The 23,662-nt window shown below is 38.0% G+C and overlaps 1 protein-coding gene across 3 annotated transcripts; it reads right to left on the bottom strand.

The window, feature by feature from the left end:
* Positions 1 to 102: 102 nt before the first annotated feature.
* Positions 103 to 22,410, bottom strand: NMU (neuromedin U). Of its 3 annotated transcripts, XM_026093619.2 has the most exons (10): positions 22,175 to 22,410; positions 19,700 to 19,758; positions 15,685 to 15,732; positions 15,525 to 15,584; positions 14,823 to 14,852; positions 14,665 to 14,715; positions 12,510 to 12,584; positions 2,629 to 2,682; positions 859 to 898; positions 103 to 271 (listed from the first exon to the last, which is right to left on the bottom strand). In XM_026093619.2, the coding sequence occupies exons 1-9, from the start codon at positions 22,320 to 22,322 to the stop codon at positions 863 to 865; spliced, it is 561 nt and encodes a 186-aa protein (XP_025949404.1). In that variant the 5' UTR covers positions 22,323 to 22,410; the 3' UTR covers positions 103 to 271; positions 859 to 862. The 3 variants fall into 3 exon arrangements, with proteins under 3 accessions (XP_025949404.1, XP_064367839.1, XP_064367840.1); XM_064511769.1 differs by lacking the exon at positions 14,823 to 14,852; XM_064511770.1 differs by lacking the exons at positions 14,665 to 14,715; positions 14,823 to 14,852.
* Between the last annotated feature and the right edge of the window lie 1,252 nt (positions 22,411 to 23,662).

The raw sequence follows: 23,662 nt of genomic DNA, 5'->3' as shown, positions 1-23,662 counted from the left end.
GTGTCTTCTACATGCATACACTGTGACTTTTTTACAGTTGCACTACACACAGTTGTAAACACAACACTAGGAAACAAATAATTTTAATATGCTTTTAATATATTCAGGAAAGTAAAGAAACATTTCAGTTCTTAACTGAATCTAGTTTAAGAACATTTACATTCTAGTGATTTTTGAATCGTACATTAGTAAAGAAAAATTTTTGTAAGGAAAACAGTATGTCCATGTACTCCGCATTCCTGCAGCATTTCTAGATCAGGAATCTAAAATCCTGAAAAATAAGAAAAAGCTTTAGCTGTTGATATGACATAACACTAAATGCTTAAAATATGATAGAGCTGTAAAATGTATTAGATAAGACAGCATTATAATACTGGCAAAGAAAAACTTTTTTATATCTCCAAAGAGTTGAATCGTTTGAAATTAAATTGGGAAGTCAATACTTAGTTTCAGTGTGAGTTTTCTTCTGTGTAAGAGCAGAAGGATTAGCCCCAGAATGCCAGCTTACTTCTCAGTATAGACTTGACAGGTAGTTGGATTGGTGCTTCCTTACATCCACTTACCATCATTAGTAATTTTCCAAACTCTGCAAATCTGGGGTGTTTTCCATTTCTTGCTGCCTGAAACACCTCCGATTTCTTTGTTCTAGGGAGTGAGTACCTACGGCTTCTATTCACTCCAGTTTGAGATAGGTGAATTTAGTGGATCTGGAAAAATCTGTCTGCAGAAATCTAAGTTGACTGCACAGTTAAAGACTTTCAGCGTTAAATACTACTTCTGAACATAAATATTTGGCCTATTTGTATAAAGATCAACATATTTAAATATAGATCTTGATTAGAAGCATTATATAAATACCTCCTTAGTGAAAATCCACTGATCTCCTTCCATTGCGTGGCTGAAAGACAAATACCCAACAAGCAATCTGTAAAACTGACCAGTTTCAACAAGAAAGCCGCACAGAACTCAGCATATATAGAAATTGGTAAATTCCTCAGTTTTGTCACGGTGATCATCATTAAAGATAAACCTGAGACCAGTTATCATTTAATGCACAACCACCTCAGGAGGAAAACTACACAGTACAATTTCAACTTTTAAGATCAAAGAATGAATTATGCCCATTTTGTATGATGTTGTGAGAGAAAAAAAGCCACAAGAAGTCACTCTAAGAGACTGTTACCCCTCCTTTTTTGTGGCAATTAACAAACAAATATATAAAGTCACTTTCAATGATTTTAAACTGTGTTCTTTAACATAAGTGAAGTGTTTTTCCTTTTTCACCATGGCCATTGCAGTAAAATTTTGCCCTACCTGGGGATTTGATTCACTTTCTACTACAGCTAGTAAAAAGCTCTTACTGAGCTTAATAAGGATTGGCTGTTTATTCTGACATGGTGAGTGCATCATGGGTTAATTAATTATTTAACTGTGGGTTAACATAACTGATAACTTTGGCCTATCATGAGATCTCTAAAGGTCCAAGCCTGACACATGAGAAATATAAGTATACAAACATGTCTTCTTTTCACTAGCTGCTTTCTTATTCAAACAGAAAAAAAGATTAACCAAAATGAAGAAAATCACTATCAAGTCTGACTTGACATTTTTAGCTTAATGCATTTTGCATAAACAAAATAAAAAGGCTCTATGGCATGAAAGATGGACAGAGTAGGTTCATTGTCATGAGAATTTTTATATATACTTTCCAACCTTACTGGTCAAAATACAAGGAAAATGGAAGGTCAGGCTCAATATCTGTCTTGGTACAGTAAGTAAGCACGGCATTGTATTTATGTAACATATAAACACACTGTTGAACAATGCTTTAGAAGATTTTGAAAGATGCCATATTTTCTAGAACTCTACTTTTCTGAGAATTATATAGATAATAACCAATGATTTACTGAGAAATAGCATGGCATCATGTGAATACACATACAAAAACTTCCTGCTATGTCTTTATTTTAATTATAGAAATGCCTGGAACAGATCTTGAGATGTCCTATCCATGCCTCATTCCTATCAGGTGCATGTCTAGCGTGTTCTAAAACCCTCCATTGCTAGAGAAAACTGTAAACTTCCATCAGTCTAGTACACTGGTGAAGTACCATAACTTCTAAAAAAAATTTCAAATATTTTAGAAATTCTTGTTTTGGGATAAGAGATCTTAGAATATCAGTTCACTACATTAAGAGGATCTTTCTACTGATCTCTTCGAGGTGATGTTCACTTTTTAAGATCTTTCACTGTAAATATTTATCACAGTGAAAAAGGTATCAGTAAATACTTAAATTTGAAAGATTCTAAGCACATACAGTATATTTTTATTTTTAATCCATTTTTGATACTTCAATATCACCGAGAGATTCCAATCTAGCCCTGTTATCCTTACAACTGTACAAACACAGATTGTGCCATGCAGAATGCATCCTGTAAAGTCTCTGGAAATTGTATTGCTCGTCCTCTGCAAAAAAAGACAAACATCTTTAATGGAAATACTTATAGCAGGATGCTAATACTGAAAAAAGTTCCCTCATACACAGTAATTCTTACTCTAATTCACTGATTCTTCTACTCTGTTATGTAACACTTAATTTGAAAAGAAAAAAATCAAACAAACCGTACCCTGAAGAAAAAGTAGCCTCTACTTTGAATCCCTCCAGGTCCTTGAAGTTCCTCCTGAAAAGTAAAGTATTTCAAATCAGACCTACTCTTGTAACTGAATCCATATAGAGAGGTTGTTTATGTAGTTATTAAAACTAATCGTTCAGTACTGCTCTACACTCTTGCCTTTTAAGGCATGCTTGATTTATATTTCTCCATGTCAGGAATAAAGAAGCTCATATCTTCATGTAGAAACAGCAGAAAATACATGAATGAGGGCCAGATGCCACCTCTAGTTCTGGCTCAGTGGAAGTTGCTTTAGAATTATACCAGTAATGATAAGCAGCCTTCACCTGTCCAGGTTTCGTTACTCAGACCCAACCCGAGTGTCCCCATAGAAAAAGAGTCTCTAAGGACATAATAGAATTGGTCTTTGCACATGCCAGGAGGAAAATAATGCAAACCTTACAAAACAGAAATACTTGGGCACCAGCCAAGGCACAAGATCCAAAACTATTCCCAGAAGCATTTCATGGTCATCCCTCCCGGATTTAATCCCAAGCAAAAGACCAATGCCTATGATATTCTATCCTGTTCATTTTGCACACATTGAGAAACAACTATCTATTGATCCATATAGGAAGGGAAGGAGGGGAGAAAGAACGACAAATAAAACAGAAATGCCATTTAAATGCAACAAGTACAGGGCATAAAGGCTGACTTTAATGAGACCTTAATGATTAGCAAATGCATAAAACTTAATCACAGAATATTCAGTGTCTGTGTTAAAATCAGATGTACTAGTGAGATGTCTGTCCTGTAGAAGGAGAGACAGGCCAATTCAGAAACAAAATAGTTCAAGTCTTGTGCTTAGCAGAACATCATAGAATTTAGATGGAATTTATTTTATGCTCCCTTAGCAAAGATGGTATCTCTCAATTAAAAACTGAGGTCATGCAGTATCTTAGGTTATGATCATAACCAGAGCTGTCAAAGGTAGAAATCACTTCATGCTGTATTCTAATGCTTTAAGAATTGTAAAACAAGATACCCTCCATCATTTCCAAACACTTTCAAAGGAACTTTGAAAGGAAGTAAGGCTTAAACTATACATCACTTCTGAATCTTGCTTAGCTTAATTTTGACTGCATTTTGAATTCATCAAGTATACCATTTTACCCAGTTTCTTTGCTGTCGGTAAAATGTCTGTATGATTTTTATTTATATTGGCCGCCTTCTTCTAGCATTACCTGGGTTTGAAATACCCACCTCAGATCTATAACTTATTCAATACTAGAGGGTTTTTTTATTTGAAAAGACTTATAATTTATCTGTCACTGGGTTTCTGTACATTGCCATTTTCCGTCTTCTCAGAAGATTCAATCACGTGTCTTATACTATCTCTATTTCATTATTTTTCTTTCTTTATACATGTATGAAGGAAAATAAAAACAAATAAAATAGACAGGTAGTGCAAATTAAGGAAATTATTGTAAAACATAAAATGAATCAAGAGTACAATTAATAATATGGAATTCTGATTTATTTTATGGACTTTCAATGTGTTAATATGTCATTCTCTACTTACAACCAGACAGCTCTCAAAGATCGTTAAGCAGTTTCCCTAATTTGATTTCATGTCAGGTGGTTGGTATTAAAAAACAACTAAAGTTAAAATCTGTCTTCATCCTAACACCTCTCCTTCCAAACTTTCAAGTGTTTGGAGAAATTAAAAAATAACTAATATATGGTGTAGCATATGTGCATGTATATTCACAAACCTACATGTACATATGTATACAGAAATATAGGTATACATGAAGGAGTATGTTTATTTAAAATTTTGTTTTACTGACTGCCCTCTAAAAATGACCTTGTTCAGTCTCTTAGATCTACTTTCTTGACAGAAAGGTCTTGTTTCTCCTATCTTTAGATCATATTTATATCAATCAAGGTGGAGCTCAAGAGGAACCAAATACATGACAAAATCTGTGTCAGTCCAAATTGGGAAGAAAGAATAGATTTAATACAGCATGTTTCCTTCTTCCTCCTCCCCCCTTTTCACTTCCTTCCCTGGTCAGGGAGAGATGTAGATGTGTTTAGGTACAGCAGGTTCTGGCTTTCTTTCCAGTGTAAGAAAAAATTAATCAGTAGCAAGCGAAATGCTCCTGAAGCATGTTCTGTGGCACCAGAGTCAGAGAGTCCAACCAAAGATGGGCAGCGAGCTGGAACCTGGGGGCTTCTTCAGTGAATCAGAGTTCCTCTGCAGATCTCAGGCAGAGTTGCTTTGATCCTCTGCTGGCTTTAAAGTTTACCTACGCAGTTCCCCCATTACCCTATCCAACAGAGTTTCTTGAAAAGACAGAATTTTTAGCTTTCCTACAGTCAGAGAATACTTGCATTATTTTTATTATTGTCATTAGATGGCAGATTGTTCAAGCAAGTATTTTCTTAATTTTCTTATCAACTGATATGACCCTCAGCAATAACATTTATGGAGAATTTTAAACTTTTGTACTGAAATATGCAGAAATCTGTCATATAAATAAATATGGTAAGCATAATGTGGATGACTTTCACAGATGTAATTACGACGTTAAAATAAATAAGATGCTTGCAAAATATCAAAGAAGGGTCTGCAAAGGAAAGAGATTTCAGAAGATGCTAGCATTTTGTTCATGTCTTTAGTATTATGCATGCTACATGATTAAATAACACATTTAACAAGGTAATTGATATTCACAGCAGGAATTCACAACAGGAAATTGGAAAAGGTACTTTCTCTGAAAGATACAGTTAAATTTTGAGCTCAGATGGAAACTTTAAATCCCATTTTTCTGTGTGCACTAGCTGTAAGCCACTATATATATGGAACATCTTCCTGTATTCTCCTCACCAGGATCAGAATCATCAATGGTGCATTTCCTTTTATTTAATGATGTTTATATTGTTTTCTTATGTTTATATGACTATTTAAAAATAGTTATATGCTGCAAGTGTTAGCCATGTAATTACTTCTCTTGGCTCCAGCTTCGTGAAGGAGAACATATTTAAGTACTTATTTAATACAGCACATGACTCCACTGGCATTTAGTGAGCTCTTCATTTTGTAAGCCAGAATGCCTAATGATAAAATATTCCAAAATAAAGTCATTTAAAATACATATTGGCAAAAATCAAAGGTGGTTAAATCCATTAGTGATTATTTTACATAATGGTCCAGATGCAACCTTCAACTCAGAAAGTCTCTAAAATGCAACTGCCAAAAGCCAGAGGGTAAACCAGAGGACTAATCACTCCACTCTACCCTACTCCTTCCACCTTTTTCTTGTCTATGCACCACAAGTCACTTTCAGATACAGGATGCTGGACTGATGAAAATATAGTCTGATCTGGAATGGCTTTTCTCATTATACCTTCCTTTTTTTTTCCTTTTTTTTTTTTTTTAAGTGTTACTGTGATATGACTGTCACAGTATATTCCATTCCTCTTCTAACAAATCCTAGTTAGACTGACCTTTATTTTACTTTGAGATTGGTATTGTTATTGTATCATTTCCTTTTTTTTTGAAGATTAAATCTGGGTTGTATATTTTTAACCTAATCTAATCTTCCATGACAGCACTGACTAATCTAAAGCATTCCTGTACCTGTAGCTCATGAAATGTAACCACTGAATATACCAGTTCAAAGTGCCACAAAGTCTGCATTCAAACTTTTAGCTATATCTACACTTCTTACCTAGAAGAGCATTCAGCACAGAGCACATGAGCAGTCCCACTGAAATAATGAACTTAAGTTAGGCATGTGCTTAAGTATTTAATTAAGTTAGCACAGGAGCATAAGCATAACATAATAGTTGAAAATTAAAGAATCTATGCTTACTACACTGCAGATTCTTCAAATTCTAAGTGTTATTGTTTCTATTTATTAATAATTATGACTATAAATGGGAGAAAAACTAAAGGCCTTTAAAAATTAGCCATTTAAAGAAAAGATGACTATGGAAACACATCATCATACATTCACTTCTAATATAAAGATCTAACAAAAATAAGATACCTTTGATAAATATGCTTAATAAAATATTTGCCTTTAGCCACAGAGTTATATCAGCCTGCTTTGGGCTCATTCAAAATCACCCTAGCATTTTAAGGGTTTTTTTAATTTCCCTTGGAAGAAATGTTTGCAAATATTGTCCCCAAAATACTTTTTTTCTTAGCCCTATGTTAATATTAATGTATGTTTAAGCTTTATGTCAGATAGCTAATATTTTTGTTTTCCTAAGGATCTCTACTCTGTAAAGAGTATGGGCCTTGATGTTTCTTTGATGTAAAAAATAAGCTTTTGGATTTTATTTCATAGGATAGCTTGGCAGCTCTTAAACAGAAGTAATGTATTAAATTTCATTTGTGACTTCAGTTATAAATATTGTGAACCTCTTAAAATATAAATATGCAGTCACTTACATGACCTGACTGATACACTCTGTAGGGTCTGGTATTATTATTACTAGCAAAAATGTTCCCAAAAGTTTCTCTTTTGAGCTTCTCTTTTCTTTGGTTGAGAAACTGTTAACTAAAAATAAAGCTGCCATGAACAGGGAGAAATCTGTTGGAAAATGGTAAGTGGGCTCTTGCTTTTAGGTTATTGTCTGTTAATTACTGTATTCTATTACCACTAATTGTGTCATCAACCTCAATGGAAATAAGCTCAGAATATTAAAGTATTCTAGCAAAAGGACTTGATTGGATTTAAAAGCCACTTTGTTTTCACATGTAATAATTTTGTACCCTGGCATTTATACTCGCCTTCCCATTCTTTTTCTTATTTGACATGTATGTCCATTTAAAAGCACAAAGAGAAATTACAGGAATATCTTCTGTCAGTATTTAGCTCCAGGAGCATAAATGCTGTTAAAGTAAATGTCATCACAGAAGCTAACTTTTACCCTGTATTTTCGTTTCAGATGTATAATGGATTAATTTTTTTCTAACAATTTTAGTTCTTGTGGGAACTCTTGTTTGAGTTGTTTCATGAGTAGATGTACAAACTCTTTAAGATCTTATATGTGGCCAGGTTCTGTCATTGGTAGTCCTATTAACCAAACCTGAAGTCAGTGATAAGCAAAATCTGCCATTAATGTTTACACAGTTCTGTCACATTTAAGATTGCTGTAGAAGTCAGGATGATAGTACACAGTTAAAAAGTGGTAGGGGCTGTTTCAAAAATTGGATCATATTTTTATCTGCCTTTAAATGCAAAAGTCTTGTCCTCTATTGTTTTCTGGGTTAGGTACATGTGTAGGCACTACATTGCTTTACAGACATCCATGTCATGATATTTTTCTAGACAAACTGATTACATGCATTTAGGGTTTGCTTTTTCTTCCCTTCAGTTTGGCTGCAAGTGCTCATGAGGACCTCTGGCTCCACCTTACCCTGCTCCTCCTCACTCACATGAAGAAAACTAGAACTACAATCCACTGCAGAATCAGTAGTCTTCCACCCAGAAAGGCTGTGTCCTATTCCTATACATAAGAACAAACTGAAAGAAAACCATAATCCCAAACACTCCATGTAATAATGGGAATAGTCTGACTATGTGTAGCAAATACAGAGATTTTTATTTCAGTTGAAACTCTGGCAATAAACACTATAAAAAAAAGATCATGCCATGTATCAGTGTTCCTCAGCTTTTCATTTTTTAATCAATAATTCACCTAATTTTGTTGAAAAAAAAGGAGAAGCACTTAACCATATTGAAAAATAACCAAACATTTATCTGTTACCGTAGTGGCTCATATTTATAACCAAAGAAAAGTTAGTCTAAGCTTTGAATTTGATTTACTACTTTTATTACTTCTACCCCTCTCTGTCTGTCTGCATGTTAATTTCTGGGGGATTAAAAAACATTGTTTTGTTTAGTGAGTTTTCTTACGTCTTAAGACTAGCAATAGTCCACAAGAACTGAGAAATACTAAACAAGAGTATTTCACCCTTCAAAGGTCAGCCTGGACCAGGAACCTTTCATATGCATAGTAAAGAATTTCCAAAACAACTCATTGTCCTTAAACCATGTTCAGCTGTTATATACTTATATACCATTTACAACCTACATCAAGCACTCAGATGTTAGGAAATGTCAGATTAAGGATGACTGTGCCTCCTTTTGCCTTGTCCACTAGTTTTCTCTGTCCTTGCTAGTCAAGAATCAATTTTCTTGCTGGTTCCTCATCTAACCTGAGTCTCTCTTCCCAACCCTTTCATGACTGCAGTACCCCTACTTTTCTTCCAGCTTTTATTTTCAGTAATGTCATTTTTCCTGGTCCTCCTAAACTCAACTCACGATTTCACTTTTCCACTGGCAGGGCTTTTCCTGAGATTTTGCTCTGTGCTACTGTAATATGGGCTGTGCTAATATTGAAACATAAGTCTTTGCATAAATTCTAATGGTTTTTGATGACTTTTTTCTCCACATTACTATTAAAATGTGAAAAAAAAATATTTTTAAAAATTCATTCAGCCTTAGCCGAACCTCAGGAGCTAAAGAAACCTGAGAAAGATGCTTTTTTTTTAGATGAAATTGTTGGAGTCTGAGAAAGTGTTAAGTAAATTAAATCACATTTTTACAATGAGAAATGTCAGTCATGCTTAGTGAAAGATGGCTTTATATACATACATACTTACACTGCTTTTCTCATGTGATAACGATAAAATGTATATGATGGTGCTGTGCTGCATCTATGCAAAGTTTTCCTCAGTATGAAAATCTGAAGTGTTTCCTGAATCCAGTTGGAATTATTCCTTAGTTTACTTTACTAATTTGTTATATGAGATTTAACAAGATGGTACTGTCAGGCAATTCAATATGTAAAAATCAGCGGCTGAAAGCTGTGCTCTTAATTTTTTGTCATAACAAATAAATTCAGCAATTTCTTAAGAAAAGCATTGGCCTTATTTTCTTCCAGCTGTTGTGGAATTCAACTCTCTTTTTATTTGTCTACTTGGGGAAGCTGATACAGCAGCCACAGGGGTGACCCTAAAGCACAATTGCTATTTTACACAGGCACCCTGTATAGAAATTCTTGTTCTTCACTAAATGTTTGACTTTGTCCAGATTGTTTTTAATGAAAATGTCCACATGAAAAATCAGTGTGAAAAACCTTGCTGGCTACTTCTTCATCTTGAATTAAGAGTAAAGGGACTTGCCCTTAATTCTATGAACAGAAATAAGAAAAACTGGGTTCCCCACTGCACAGAAGCTTGACTAAGTACAGGCATTAGCACGTGGATGGAGAGAGCAATGGCTGCCTCAGAAAACTATTTACAACTCCTTATTCTTGACAAGCAATGGTGTACTGCTAGGGTCTGGTGGAAGCTTAGCAGTCTATAATAGCAGTATCTCACCTTGCGGTGTTCCTTTTCCTTTTCTGACAAGCCTCTATGTTGGACTGCAAATGGAGAAGAGCTGATGTAAGACACAGCTCCCCATGCTATACTCTGCAGAGAGGCCCTTCCCTGTTTAGTCTTGAAATCAAATGCAGCGTTTTGCAGGAGGGATGGAGAACAAGCCAGATCTGTACTCATAGCTTCTCTTTGCACCCTGATAAAATTGCAATGTAAATGACATCTGGTGAAATGCAAGTTTCTGAGAGTGGTCCGACAGATGAAGCTCACATTGTCCAAAGTATAGCAAAACTGTAAAGGCCAAAATTACATCTTATGTAGACAGGAAAGGAGTAGTGTTTTGGTTCATTTATTAGTTTATGGATAGCTAAACAAACCAAATATTGTTCTAACATAAAGAACTCTTGATTCATTATTTCAGGCAAGATTTACTTTCTGAATCAGTGCTGCAAATCTGTTCTTAAATCTGTGGATTATTTAAACCCTTAATCAACTCTCAGGGAACTGATTCCCTTAATATACCAAACTGCCTGATCCATAATTAAATGTTTCTTTAGGTTGAAGCCATCCACAGCTTTCTGTCATGTGAAAACCATGAAGAATTTTCTGCTTCAGTTTACATTTTTCCATCAAAGGATTATTTGGGTTTATAAAGCTGGATGGCATCATGATTAAAATATGTCAGTGGTGGGCCAAATCATCACTATTTCTCTAAGCAGACTGTCATGCTGCTTTTGTAACACTATGTAAAACTGCTATCATAGACTCTATAGTTACACAGAGGTATCAGGGCCAACATCATACATCTAGTATGCTAAATAGTTTTGGATGATGGGAACCTATCCAGGAGTAGGTTGGGTGATTCAAGAGATACTGGCAGCTTTCTCTTTTGTCTTTGAAGTTGTTCGCTCCAACAAGAGCTTTCCTTGTATTTTTAAAATAGATTGTGTTCTGTAACAATGATTTCTTCAAAGTTGTTTTTACTTTTTTGTCTTGCTACAAGACAATGAACCAACTGTGGATATGGATTTTTTTTTAATATAACTTCACATAACTTCCTGAGATCTCATGGGAGAAAAGCATATGAGATAGAAGTTCTCAGAGCTAAAACATCATAGGAGAAAAGCTATTGGTAATAAACATTACGAATTTTGTGGAGTGAACATAAGTGATAAAGCGTATTTAGCTGTTTGAAGTATTTTCTGGAACATACCTGCAAGTAGCAAAGTTAAGAAGGAATGAAAAAATTATGAAAAAAGGATTCCCAAATAAATGGTTTTCCAAATAAGGGAAACAAAATAATATAGTTCTATCTAATGAATGATCAAAAATAAAATTGTATTTCATACAAAATGGTTAATACTGCTATATGTATTTTCACTGCAGCATGACTTTCTGAAATGGTTCTTAAAAACAGAAAAAAATTATTGAACTTTGATTGTATATACTTTATCAAATATCAAAATAAGAGTCAACATTTTACAAAGTAGGAAAATGGCCAGAAACAATTTAATAATAACAATACTTTCTTCCTGAGTGTTATGCATGTGGCTGAAAAGAGGAACATACCCTCCACAATGCAACATGCCCCTCTTAAGATGGGGCCCAAACTATATATCTATCTCATATATTAGAAAAATATCTTAAATTCAAATTTACTACTGCTTTTCCATCTGCAAAACAGCCAGTAAGTGCCCATTCTTTAATCCCAAACTGAAAACTCCAAAATAAGAGATGTTCCTCTGTTATTTACAGCTATTTTACTCTAAAATATATGTCTTTAAATCAGAAGTTAATCTCAGTTTATGCTACTTGAAGTGAGAAGATACATTCCTTTTTTCATGTTTTGTTTCTGCTGATGCTAAGTCAGGTAATAATGTAGTCAAAGCAGTTTAAAAGATGTGTGAGAAAAAAAGATGTCATATTGTCCAAGGACTCATTTCTACAGTTCATAACTCAGGAAGTTAAACCTTGGGCAAAAATTGTAACAAAGAGAGAACTTTCTTATTTGCACCTTAAGTTAAACAATAATATTGCTTTTAAATTACTTGGAAATTCTTAATATTGTAAGTCATAAATAAAATGTTTTTAATGAATTGATATGGTTTGAATTCCAAATGGGAAAAAAAGAGAACCCCTAGAAAAAAATAACTCAACTGCAATATAATGGTACAGCTAAATTTGAAAGCATTTTTCTTTTTATAAATCAACTACTAGATCCACTTTGATATATAGGCTTTCTGTTCTACCACTTTTCCATGTTAAGCATATATTATTTTACTTTTCCTTTTTTACATGTTAAATATCAGCGGGATTATTTTACACTAATTAAAGAATAGAAAAACCTCATATTTCTAATGGAGGTACCTAGTGTGATATTAAAGCTTGAAAATAAAAATGCTACAAGCAGAAAGGTTCTAAAAGGACATTTTTAGAAGAGCTAACGAATCACAAAATGTGAGAATGCAAGCATGCATAGTTTAAGATTACATACGTCCACTTTGTATCTCTTCAGTCTTCTCTCATTAAGTTGGGGAACGAGTTGCAGCAAAGGATGCAGGACAGACGACTGAGAGGACACGAACACAGACACATGAGCAACAATGAAATTCTGACCTTATGATGTAAATAATGTCTCTTCCCACAGTACTGCTTTGTGGACCAAACATGCACCAAAAAAAGGACTGAAGATGTTAATTGAGAAACTAAGTTTTTGAACACTCTGAATTGACAACGTAAAGATACCAACATTTATATTTACACCATGAATGTGACGCACACAGTGATGGAGGGAAGAGCTGTGCATCCTCACTTTATGTATTGAAAGTTCAGAACAGTTCACAGACTTGTTGCCCAGGTAATTGCAATTATTCAAACTTTGATCAGCCTTTCTGAGCTCTACGGAAACATTTCCCTACACAACTTCTACTAACTTTTCTATGATTATCTGCCATGGAAATTAGCAGCTTCAATCTCCTTTGTACTGAAGAATTCATTTTACTTTGAAATAATTTAAATCACAGCAAAGAAAAGTATGTTTTGCTAGAAAATAGCTTACAGGAGAGAACTCTTCTCAAGGAAATTTTGTAACCATGGCACTGGTCACTCTGCCTATTAGACAAGCTCCAGTCCTGACATTCCCTGTGCTCCACAAGACTCTGTATGCTCGCACCCAGCCTGGCGCGGTGCAGTGCTGCCGTGTGCAGCATAAGCCCCCAGACAGTGACTGGCAACACAGAACCTGGGGGCTTGTGGACTGAGGTCCACAGTGGGAAATAAAGTAGAAATACCTGCATTCCTCCAACCAATTTAAACCTTTGACTGATGAAAACAAAGTTTTTCATAATAACAAGTATAGTGCATTTTTTGTTACAATGCTTCTTGTACAAGAAATACAACTAAGAGAAATAAAATTTATGGAATCCCTAGTGTTACCAAAGTGATGACATATTTAATAGGCAAACAAATTTGCCTACTTGGAGTAAATCATGCACTGTCTGCCTAAGGCGTCCAATGTGGCATCACAACATGTAAAAGCGTAAAAGTCTGACATGAGCGAAAGAGGGTGGCCAGCTGCCACGCTGGCTCTGCCCTGCTGCTGGCGGAGAGGGGAGAATGCAGTGAAGAAGGAGGTCGCTCACCCATGTCAGTACGTGCCAGGCTTGGGCTACAAAAGAGGCACCTGAACAACTAAACCAGAAGTGAGAAAGCAGTAACCTCTGGGGGCGGGCAGGGGCAAAGGTCTTCAGGATGGGGCAGAAGAGGGACACAGTAACCTCTTCAGCAGGAACAGAGATGGCTCATTTCACTGTGCCCTGATTACCATTAAAAGCTCCAGAGCAGCTCTATCATGAAAATCCTGACTACAGCATCAGTAGTATTCACCAGAGGCCTAGAAAACAGTTAGCATCACTGTCTAGGAAATATACAGCATATTTCTGAAGAAACATAACAAACAAGGCAATAATGGACATTAACATATCAGAATGATTGTTAGGAAACAAGAAGATATGAATATGTTTAACTTCCTCAATGTCGTAGCGTGCACATAAAAAAAACCTGATGCACATAAATAACATAATGTTTGCACTTTAAAAGCAAGAGTGGATCACATTATTTGTTGGCTTATGAGAATATTTTTATAGCAAGAATTTTAGGCTACTTAAAAAAAATGGTACTTCTCATCTATAATAAAATCTGAAATCTTAATTAGACTCATATACTATTTTGCCTAACAGATATTTATGACTGGGATGAATAATTAATATAGTTTAATTAATAATTAATACAATGCAGTAATAATTCTTAATATTTAAGGCCAGGTTCTCACCTGGTATAAGTAAGCGTTGTTCCACTGCATATGTTCTGCTCATAGAACACCAGAAACAAGCATATGATCTTATTCTTTCATGTTGAAACTACTTAAGATGCAGTTGTGAGTCCATGAATATTCAGTAGTTTTGCATTTGCATATATGTACGGTGTTGATGATCCTTTGCCAAATTATTAAAACATATTCTGTATTTTAAACATAAAACTCCTGGTTCCGAGCTTGCTATCCAGTAGGAGAGACTGTTACAAAAAGGAACATTATCTTATTTTTAAGTACAAGCACACATGTACTCACAACGAAGTGCTATGCAACTTACCATGATGTCTGAGTTGCCTGAGTCATGAGTCTTAGAATAATGAAATAAGAACTGTTCAAAAAAATTAAAAGTGGGGTTTTACTACAAGACAGGGCAAGGAGGTTATGATTTTCTTGACAATTTTAGCTGACCATAAAACATACACATAGAAATCTTACCCTTTTGGTGTTGTCTTTTTCATCTAAACCCTGTGGGAATAATAATTGGTAGAAAGGCTTTTATTTGTTTAAAAAAAAAAAAGAAGAAGCAATGGGCACTTTTAATTACATTATAAACTTTTCAATAGTGGCTTGGAATATTGTCCTTCCTTGGCAAGTGCATTATATATCTTTGCTTATCAATGCGAATACTCTTTTCAGCCCCTGTAGAAGCCACTGATTACTAGAAGAGTTGATAGGTTTAGTTGGATGCTCCTTTCTATACTCATTACGTTGCCATGATTGTGCCATTCTCTCCTTCCCACTGTCAAGAGAGATGTAGGTAATGTTTTGTCATATCTAGAATCTGTGTTTTTATGTTTCTCCATGAACTGAAGCTGCAGTTCTAGCAAAAAAAAATGTTGGCAGCAGCAGATTCTCCTAAGTAAATTTGTTTCTCCATAGACAGCTGCATAATTTTTCTCATCTAGAGCAATATAAACACCTGAAACCTTGCATCCAAGCTGGAGATTATTCCCCAAACACTGGAAATTCACATCCGTCTTCAGCAGGTGTTAGAATAGGACATGTAGCATTTTTGAGTAAGAATTGATACTATTACTTCAAACAGTTCAGATATTGTGTCTTCTGAATTCATTGTAGACACTGGCACACTGAGTGAGCACTCTTCAGATATATTAAGTAGTTTTTCATGTGCATTACCTGTGGTTTCTGGAGAAATCCCATGACCAAAAAGCAAAGTTCTTCCAGTGCACTGGATGCCTAATAAAAAGAAAGATGAACTCAGGTATCACACTTCCATTCCTACTGCATTTAATAAATAATGTCAAAAATAAAGTAACCTCTAGCTAAGGTGACTCACCTGAGGCTGAGACTCTGTGGACAGATAGGCAGAACATGCATCATCTATCTGTAAAAGTTCACACAGTACCCTTTAAGAAGTCAGATTAATGTAAACATACGAAATATATACATTTTCAAAAACAGTCCAGTGCAACCAAAGGCATGGCAAGCTTATCCACCATAGGGAATTCATATAGGTACATTCCTGAAATTCAAGAGAAACAACCGCCCTTAACCGAATGAACAAATTTGCACTTGCTTCATCTCAACCACATACTTACCTGTATCCATTATTCTGAAATTCCACTCATGTCCCTCCTTTTTATAACCTCTCAGACAGACTTATAATTTAAATGAAGATTGTAGGCTTCTGAGGCATGGGCTATGAACATAGGTATTTTCTGTGATATCTTTGGGTTATATAAAACTACAAAGGGTTACATAAAACTGCAGTACTAAAGCGGTTCAGTGTTCACAGTCCTCAAATACCACTCTTCTGACTGTCTTCCTGCATCCCTGCAGGTGTGTGACACACATCTCTCTCGAGCAATTAAGGTATGTGCCAGCACATCTTATACATGTCAGTCCATTTGTGTGAGTCACCAACCAACCAATCTCCAAGATTTCCACTGATTTCACTGACAAATGAAAAGACCTGCAAGGTCTTGTTTACAGGAGGTGGATCCCAAATCACAAGACTAATAAGAGATATTCAGTATATTTCAAAGAACTTGGAACTCAGATCAGAAAACACTGTTGAAAAAGTCACTGCCTTTGAACTTGGATTCATCAGCATAGAATGGAATGGAAGTGAAACAAATAGACATAAAAACAAAAACACCTCCTTCCCCCCACAACAGACCAACCCAAGAAACACCAACCCGCCCCCCAGTCATTTCAGCAGAAACAGAACAAAGGTCCGTTTAGCTCTGCATCTTATCTCCAGAAATGGCCAAACATGGGCACCCAGGGAAATGCATAAGAAGAGACCAACTATCTTGTAAAACTTGTACTCTCCAGCTACCACCAATCTGGAGCTCACAAACTTTGAGTCAGAGGTCGTTCCTTTGTCATAAAGCTCCATGGACTCCTATCCGGTGAATTTGGCCAAGGTCTCTCTGAACCCTTGTAAACTTTTAACATCCCCAACATCCCACAGTAAGGGATGCATAGCACTGCATAAAATACCACCACTTTGTCTTGATCAGTCCTTTCAAAGCTAGCTTCATTCAGTACGATTGCAGTCCCGTCTTGGAAGAAGTAATGAATAATTGATCCCTACCCACACTCTCTTTACCATTCATGACCTTGTATAAACCTTAATCATATCCTCTTTCCATTTTCTCTTTCCAGGCTGAGAGAATCTCAGACTGCAGGATCATTTTCGGTGCAGTTATTAATCAGGAAGGGAAAAGAAATAGAAAAAAACCACCTGAATTCATGGAAGTTATTTTACCAGTGCTGAAAGCTCAAAGTATTCCAAAAGGAAGAGAAAGAGTCTCCAGAACTCCAACTGGAACTGCAAAATTTAATAATATTGAAAAAAAGCGTGTAACTTTTCATTATGTAACTTTTAAATTGAATCAATAGCAATCCACATTAGAATGCACCAATTTTTCCATTGAATATTTGATATCGTTATTTTGGATGCCATAAAGCTTTGCCAATTATTATATTGTTCACGGATTGCATCAAAAATTTTTTTTTCAAGTGAAGAGTGGGCAATACAATGGTTCCTTTAATTTTATTATAGATAAAAAGCCCTAAACAGCACTCTTTAGTGAAGAAAACATTAAATGAAAAAAGCAATAAACAAATAATGCATATCTGAGTACTTCAAGACAAGGCATGATTCATTTCTCTAGGGACAATCTATGAGAAAGCGTTAGCAGGGATAGTGGGAAAGTGAATAGCTCACAGGATTCCCCTTTCAAATACTTTTGTTAGTAACACATCCTCCCCCTGTTCTTTTCCCCTGATCTTACATTTGCTTCTCTCTGTGGAAGTGAGTTCAGCTTCACTACTGAGATTTCAGGGTAAGAATATGTAAACGGAGAAATCAGTGATGAATAAAATAAATTAAGCTGAAATCATTCTGGAAGCCCAAGTTAAAAATCTACTATTTCTTCTTGGTGAGGGTTTATTTGTTTTTTGTTTGTTTGTTTGTTTGTTTGTCTCTTCTGTAGTTGGAAGTGACTACTAGAGAACTACCATAACTCAAGAGCAGGCCAAGGCAGAGACTGCTTTCTGGTCAACACAGTGCAAAGCAGAGGATCTCTTAGCTAAAAATCTGCACATAAAAAGAAAGGGCTGAGGAAAAGCCATAGTTTTGGGACTTGGCAACTGTTCATTTTTTTAAAAAAACCCTAAGATTTGGATTTTTAATCTTTTTTAATTCCTATCATCCTTGATGCATCTTCTCATTAATTTCCTCTCCTGTTTCAGAAAGGTGGCATGAGGATGAGAGCTTGTGAGCTTGTGAGTTGTTTGGGGTTGGTTAAATAGAACAGAGGAACGAATTAGTGTGGGAGAACAGTAAAGGAACACTGTACTTATGAAGTTGCCAGATTTATAAACTCAGAGTCATTCCTGGAAAATACTGATTTAATTTCAGGTTTAATTTCACGATCAGAATGATCAACTAATAAAGTAAAAAAACAAGGAAAACAAAAATTCTTTTCATTCTGAGAAAATCTGGTAAACTAGTATTATTCAGACTGATTTAGAGTATATAACTGTGCATCTAATTCTCTTTTCTTAGTTTTAGGCATACTTCTTCACTCTCCACTGAGAAAAGGAACTTTGCCTTTGCCCAAGTGACTGTTGGAGCAAATCTTGTATTACAAAAGCAAATGAAAGATTAAATGCAGAAGTCTATAAACCAGCATCTTTTAATCCAGAATTTAAATAACTCATTTTCATAAACTCTTCTAGCTATTAGGATCTTACTTCCTAAAAGATCACTTTTCTCCCAGGAGATAAACATTATCAAGGCTTGTGCAGGTGCCAGTCTGTGAGTATGTTACTGTTGGAGTCAGTAATTCTGAGATGAAATAAGGGGAGCTGTCAATAAGGGAAGTGTGTCCTGGAAAGGCACCGAGAGCAGGAAATTTGCTCTGTGTGTCTGTACCAGGTTCTTTCCATGATGAATCGCTTGCTTTCTAATGTTATCAGAAGCCACAGAATTAAATGTCAACACAGTCCTTCAAGATGACAACAATGGGAGCGCGGCATGTTCCAGGCTAGCCCTCTCCAAGTGTTATGTCCTGCTGCTCCATCTGTTCCAAAAGGGCACGGAAGAACCCATGTTAAAGCACATCAGAGCAAACGTCTGTAAGTTTAGAAGAGGGGAATGGAAGCTAGAATAGCCATCAGTATTAAAATGTTAGGGGGGCTAACTGAAACAAGACATTATCTCTTACCTAGTAAATGAAGATGCTAGGATATGATTAAATACCCAGCCCTGTGTGCAGAACTGAAGAAGCAAGACATGGATTCGATGAGTTGAAACAATTACTGTTATCATATACAGACTATAAGAATATTAGATGGGACACTATTGTTTCCAGGGACAGTGACTGCCTGATGATTGACAGTTAAATGACAACGGTTCTCAAGCATAGGTCTCCATTGAGCCAAGACAGTCTTTTTCCTGAATGACACCTCAACACCCAGCCTCATCATCCTCCTTGAACAACGGTTCAGAATATCCAGAAAATAGGTTGTTTTACTTCTTCACTGATGTCAGCATAGGAGACAAGCAGGAAAGGTAGGGCTGGGAGAAGAAGCAGCACCTGAACTCCGCACATGAGAAGTGCGGGAGAGTGAGGTGTGAGAGCAAGGACCAGCAGAGAAGAAACAGGAGTATCCCACACAGCAGTATGCAGCTGAAGCCTGAGGCATGCATCAGTGGTGTTTTAATCTTGTGTCCCTGGCCTACTCGCAATAAACTGCAAGAATCACTGCCAGCTGTCACCCCCACAGCAAAGGGCTTTTACCCACACTGGCTGAGCCAGCCTGCCTGTCATGCTTACCTCTTCCCACAGCTGCAAATCCTGATCTGCTTGTAGTGCTTGGGATGGCATTGGTGCACCTGGAAGCACAAACAGGGCTTATCAATACCGTACAGCAAAGGTAATTTTTATAAGTATCCTATCTCAGTGATTTAGATAATAATTCTGACTATGATACAATACCCTGCAAGTCTAGAGTACCAGAGAGCTCAGTGCTCTGAGGGCATCTCCTACCCCACACATTGTTAGATTTGTCTGGTAGTTTCTGACCGCTCTTCATTATCACAGCAGCAGCAGGTTCCTTCACAAGGTGACAGCAGATACGGACACTTACCATGTCTTTGCAGTAAACAGGGTAGAAAAGACTCTGTTTTCACCAGGAGTCGGCCTAGCATTAGTCTGTTCTCAGCGATAAGTAGCAGGAAAGAAAATGTGTGCAACAGCTCTCCAACCCTAGATCTTCTCAGGAAAACACATTCCAGCATCTACCGCTATCATTGCTCTGAGACTGGTGTCTTGTTTAAGGACCTATTCCAAGAGTGGAGCTGTGCAATGCTTTAGATAAACACACCTTCTCCTGAAATCTTTGCTTGTCTGTCACTGAGCACTGCTGCTGCCATTGCCTGATCCCTAAGACTTTCCAGGGGGAACAGAAGAAATCCAATAGCCTGTAAAGCTGAGAGCAGTGGGCAAGGAGGCCTGAATATTACAGCTTTTTGGGTTTTTTTTTTTTTTTTTTTTTTTTTGCCTGGAGCATAAACCTTTGAACAGAGGAGATGCAATTATTTCACCAGCTCATAAGTTTCCTTAACACTCTCCATTTATTCACAAAACTTATTTCATGTGCAGTCCCATCTCTTTTGTGCTCATACCTAGGACTATGTGTCCACCAGTGTCGAGCAGTGCACTCCTGCAGGCTATATGGACTTCATTCATTTACCTACATGCATACCAACACACACTGGGAAACAATGTGATCTTGTAAGATGCACAAAATATCCACAGAAAAAAATCAGTGCTATTCAGGAATGCCAATTCTATTCAAATGGAACATGGAAGAAGAAATCCTCTTACAGACCGACACTGTCCATTACACATCTGCTCTCTTCTCCTTCAAGGCTGCCAACTGCTAAAAACTCAACTTCTTCCAAGTCAGCAGAACACCAGGTGCATATTTTCAGTAATATTTCAGCCTGGGACTCACTTCTTAAATCTTCTCTTCTTCCCTCACTGCTCTCCCTATACGGACTCCTGGAAATCTTTTCTATAGGAAGAGTGATAAAATACTGTGTGCCCATTGCTCTTCCCTTCCCTCCTTTTCCTTCTCTCTCCTCTATCACAACTTGAGAATTTATTTTTAACAGAATATTCAATATGCTGTACTTAAATATCTCTGCTTCTTGATATTAGAAAAACAAACCAAAATAAAAACTCCTGATGAAAGTAACTCACACACACAACACAAGAAAACAGACAAGCTTATTGCACATGAACTTATTTTGCAATGATTCTTCACAAATCATAAGTATTTAAAATATACAGAATGGGAAAATTGAAAACAAAGTATATTTTGTCAAAATGCCCATTATCTGTGCTTGTTTCACAAGTGCTGCCTGTTACAAAAGCTGTAACTTTCATGTGTAACATGTTACATTTCAAACTAAATCAAGCTAATCAAGCTCTATTTTTAAAGCAAACAAACAAGCTTTATCTTTTTCACTTAAATAAAACCTATGTGCAATCCAGCTCCCATGGGTCGCTAATGTAATAAATATTGTTTCAGGTTGGACTAGATGACTTCCAGAGAGGGTCCCTGCCAACCTAAGTTCTCCTCTGATTCTGTAAAACACCTAATTCTTCTGTGTTAGCATTTAAACCTAGTAAACTCTGTTTAAAAATGAAATCCATTTTAATACAAGCCGCTTCCCCAAATTGCTGTACTGTAGCTTTGCCAGGACAGAGTAATCCTGCAGGAACACTTAAGGACACCCCCCCGCCCTGCACCCTGCCCAGCAGCCCACAAGAAACCCCCTTACCGAGACTCGCTCTGCCTCAGCCCCCAACCCAGGGGGCCCTGCATGGCAAACCCTGCGTGGGCTCCGGGCTGGAGCCTCCTTCCTGAGAGCTGCAAGTTTAGAGGTGAAAGCGCTGCAAGAAGTGTGGAGAGACATGGTCCGGCTGCAGCGGCAGCTGCCAGCTGGGTGTCGGGACCCTGGCTGCCATCCCTGCATTCCTGTGCAGGGGCACCCAGGGTCTCGACACGCCTGAGGGCACCCACCCAGTCTGCGATGTCCCCTGCGTTTCTTTGCATCTCTCGCAAACCCACATCCGATCCCACCCCAGCTCTGCGACAAGGCAGCAGCTTGCACACAGCCAGCAGCTCCTTTTGCAGGAATTTCACAGCCCCCTTGCAAGGCTGGCAGCCTGCTGGGGGGACACTCCCCTCTTACCCCCCTCCCAATTGCAGAGCAGGGGTTGCGGGGGGATGCTCCTCACCTTTGCAAGCACACAGCCAGGAGGCGAGGAGGAGCAGCAGCAGCAGCAGCGGAGACCCCAGCGCGGTGCTGCTGTCCCCTGCCTTCCTCGCACTGCGCAGCGGAGCGGCCGCGAGGGGCTGCTGGTGGCAGAAGTTTCCCCTGACCATGCTGTGTCCTGCTCTGCCTCCCTGCCAGCCTTCAGTCTGGGCATGCCTCTCTCCCTTCCCAAACTTTTTAAATCTCCCCAACACGTGGATTAGCATCAGCTTGACTCATGAAGGACACGTCAGCCTCCCTGTCGCCCGCCCTGCCCACCCCACCACAACCCTGTCATTGCCGCCGTTAGCTGGTGACTCAGTCCCGCTCCCACCTCTGGTGGCAGCTCCCCTTGTAACTCGCTGGGGCAGTGCCCCTGCTTGGCATCAAGGTGAGGGGACTGGCAGGCTCTAGGCCTCTTCCTACTGAACCCCCGCTTTAAGAAAAAAATCCTGCTTTAAAAAATACCTGGATAACAAGCCAAGCTGTGTTAGCAGCTCCTGACAGTGAGAGCACAAGGTGCTGCTTCTCCCTTACCGCGCTTCGTCGTTCACAGTAATGACAAGCAGGTGATGAAGGTGGGTTTTCAGACACTGTCCAGTCCCAGCCTGGAGGGGAGAAGAGGCATGAGTTAAAACCGGGGGATCTCACACTGATTTGCCCCCAGCTAACCAAACCCAGGAGGTAAAACTCACAGAGCTTGCACGTGGGAGAGGCCTTCGGCGGCTGGGACGGGGTGCTCTGAGAACACGCACTGCCTGCCTGGGAGCCACCGCTCCCTCCGCTTCCTAAAGGCACCACTAGCTGGGAGAGCGGCACGGCGTGGGGCCCTGGGTCGGAGACCTGTGTGTTTCAGGTTGCTGAAGAGCAGTGAGATGCGTGGGCTGCTCCATTTTGCTTGGGAGCTGCATTTAAACTGTGCCTCTTGCCCTTAGTCTTTGCCCAAGCTGTGTTGTGGCTGTGCCCCTGCCTGCCCACATGCCCCACTGATCCAAACCTCGACTTGCAGACTGCCTTTCCAGCTTGCCCGCAGACCTGCCCCATCACCAGGGACTTGTCTGATGGTCTGGGCTCTTGCCTGAACCTGGCTGCTGTCACCAGAGCTGCCCCGTCGCCCTGCACCTCGCTGGTGCATTGCATCACCAACGGGGATGATAGCGAAGGCTCCATGCAACTGAACATAAGTTGTCCAAATAGAAACCAGCTTCATAACTTGAATCTGAGTGACTACTAGGACAGAAAAGAAATCACACGCACACACACACACACACGCAGTGACATACCATGAAACAGTACACAGCAATATGGTGATATCTGGTGATTAAAATCCTAATACAGTGCTTAGCGAGGCATTTTACTTAGGTTACAGCTGCTGACCTTGTTCCCAGGCATTATTTACTATGCCCTGTCAGATCATAGATAGCCAACACTACCATTATAAGGTATTCAAAAGCAATATCAGACCCCAAAT

Source organism: Dromaius novaehollandiae, chromosome 4 (genome assembly GCF_036370855.1).
Source record: "Dromaius novaehollandiae isolate bDroNov1 chromosome 4, bDroNov1.hap1, whole genome shotgun sequence".
NCBI lineage: Eukaryota > Metazoa > Chordata > Aves > Casuariiformes > Dromaiidae > Dromaius > Dromaius novaehollandiae.
Note: the sequence above shows the minus strand (reverse complement) of the source record. Positions and strands in the feature narration are given on the sequence as shown.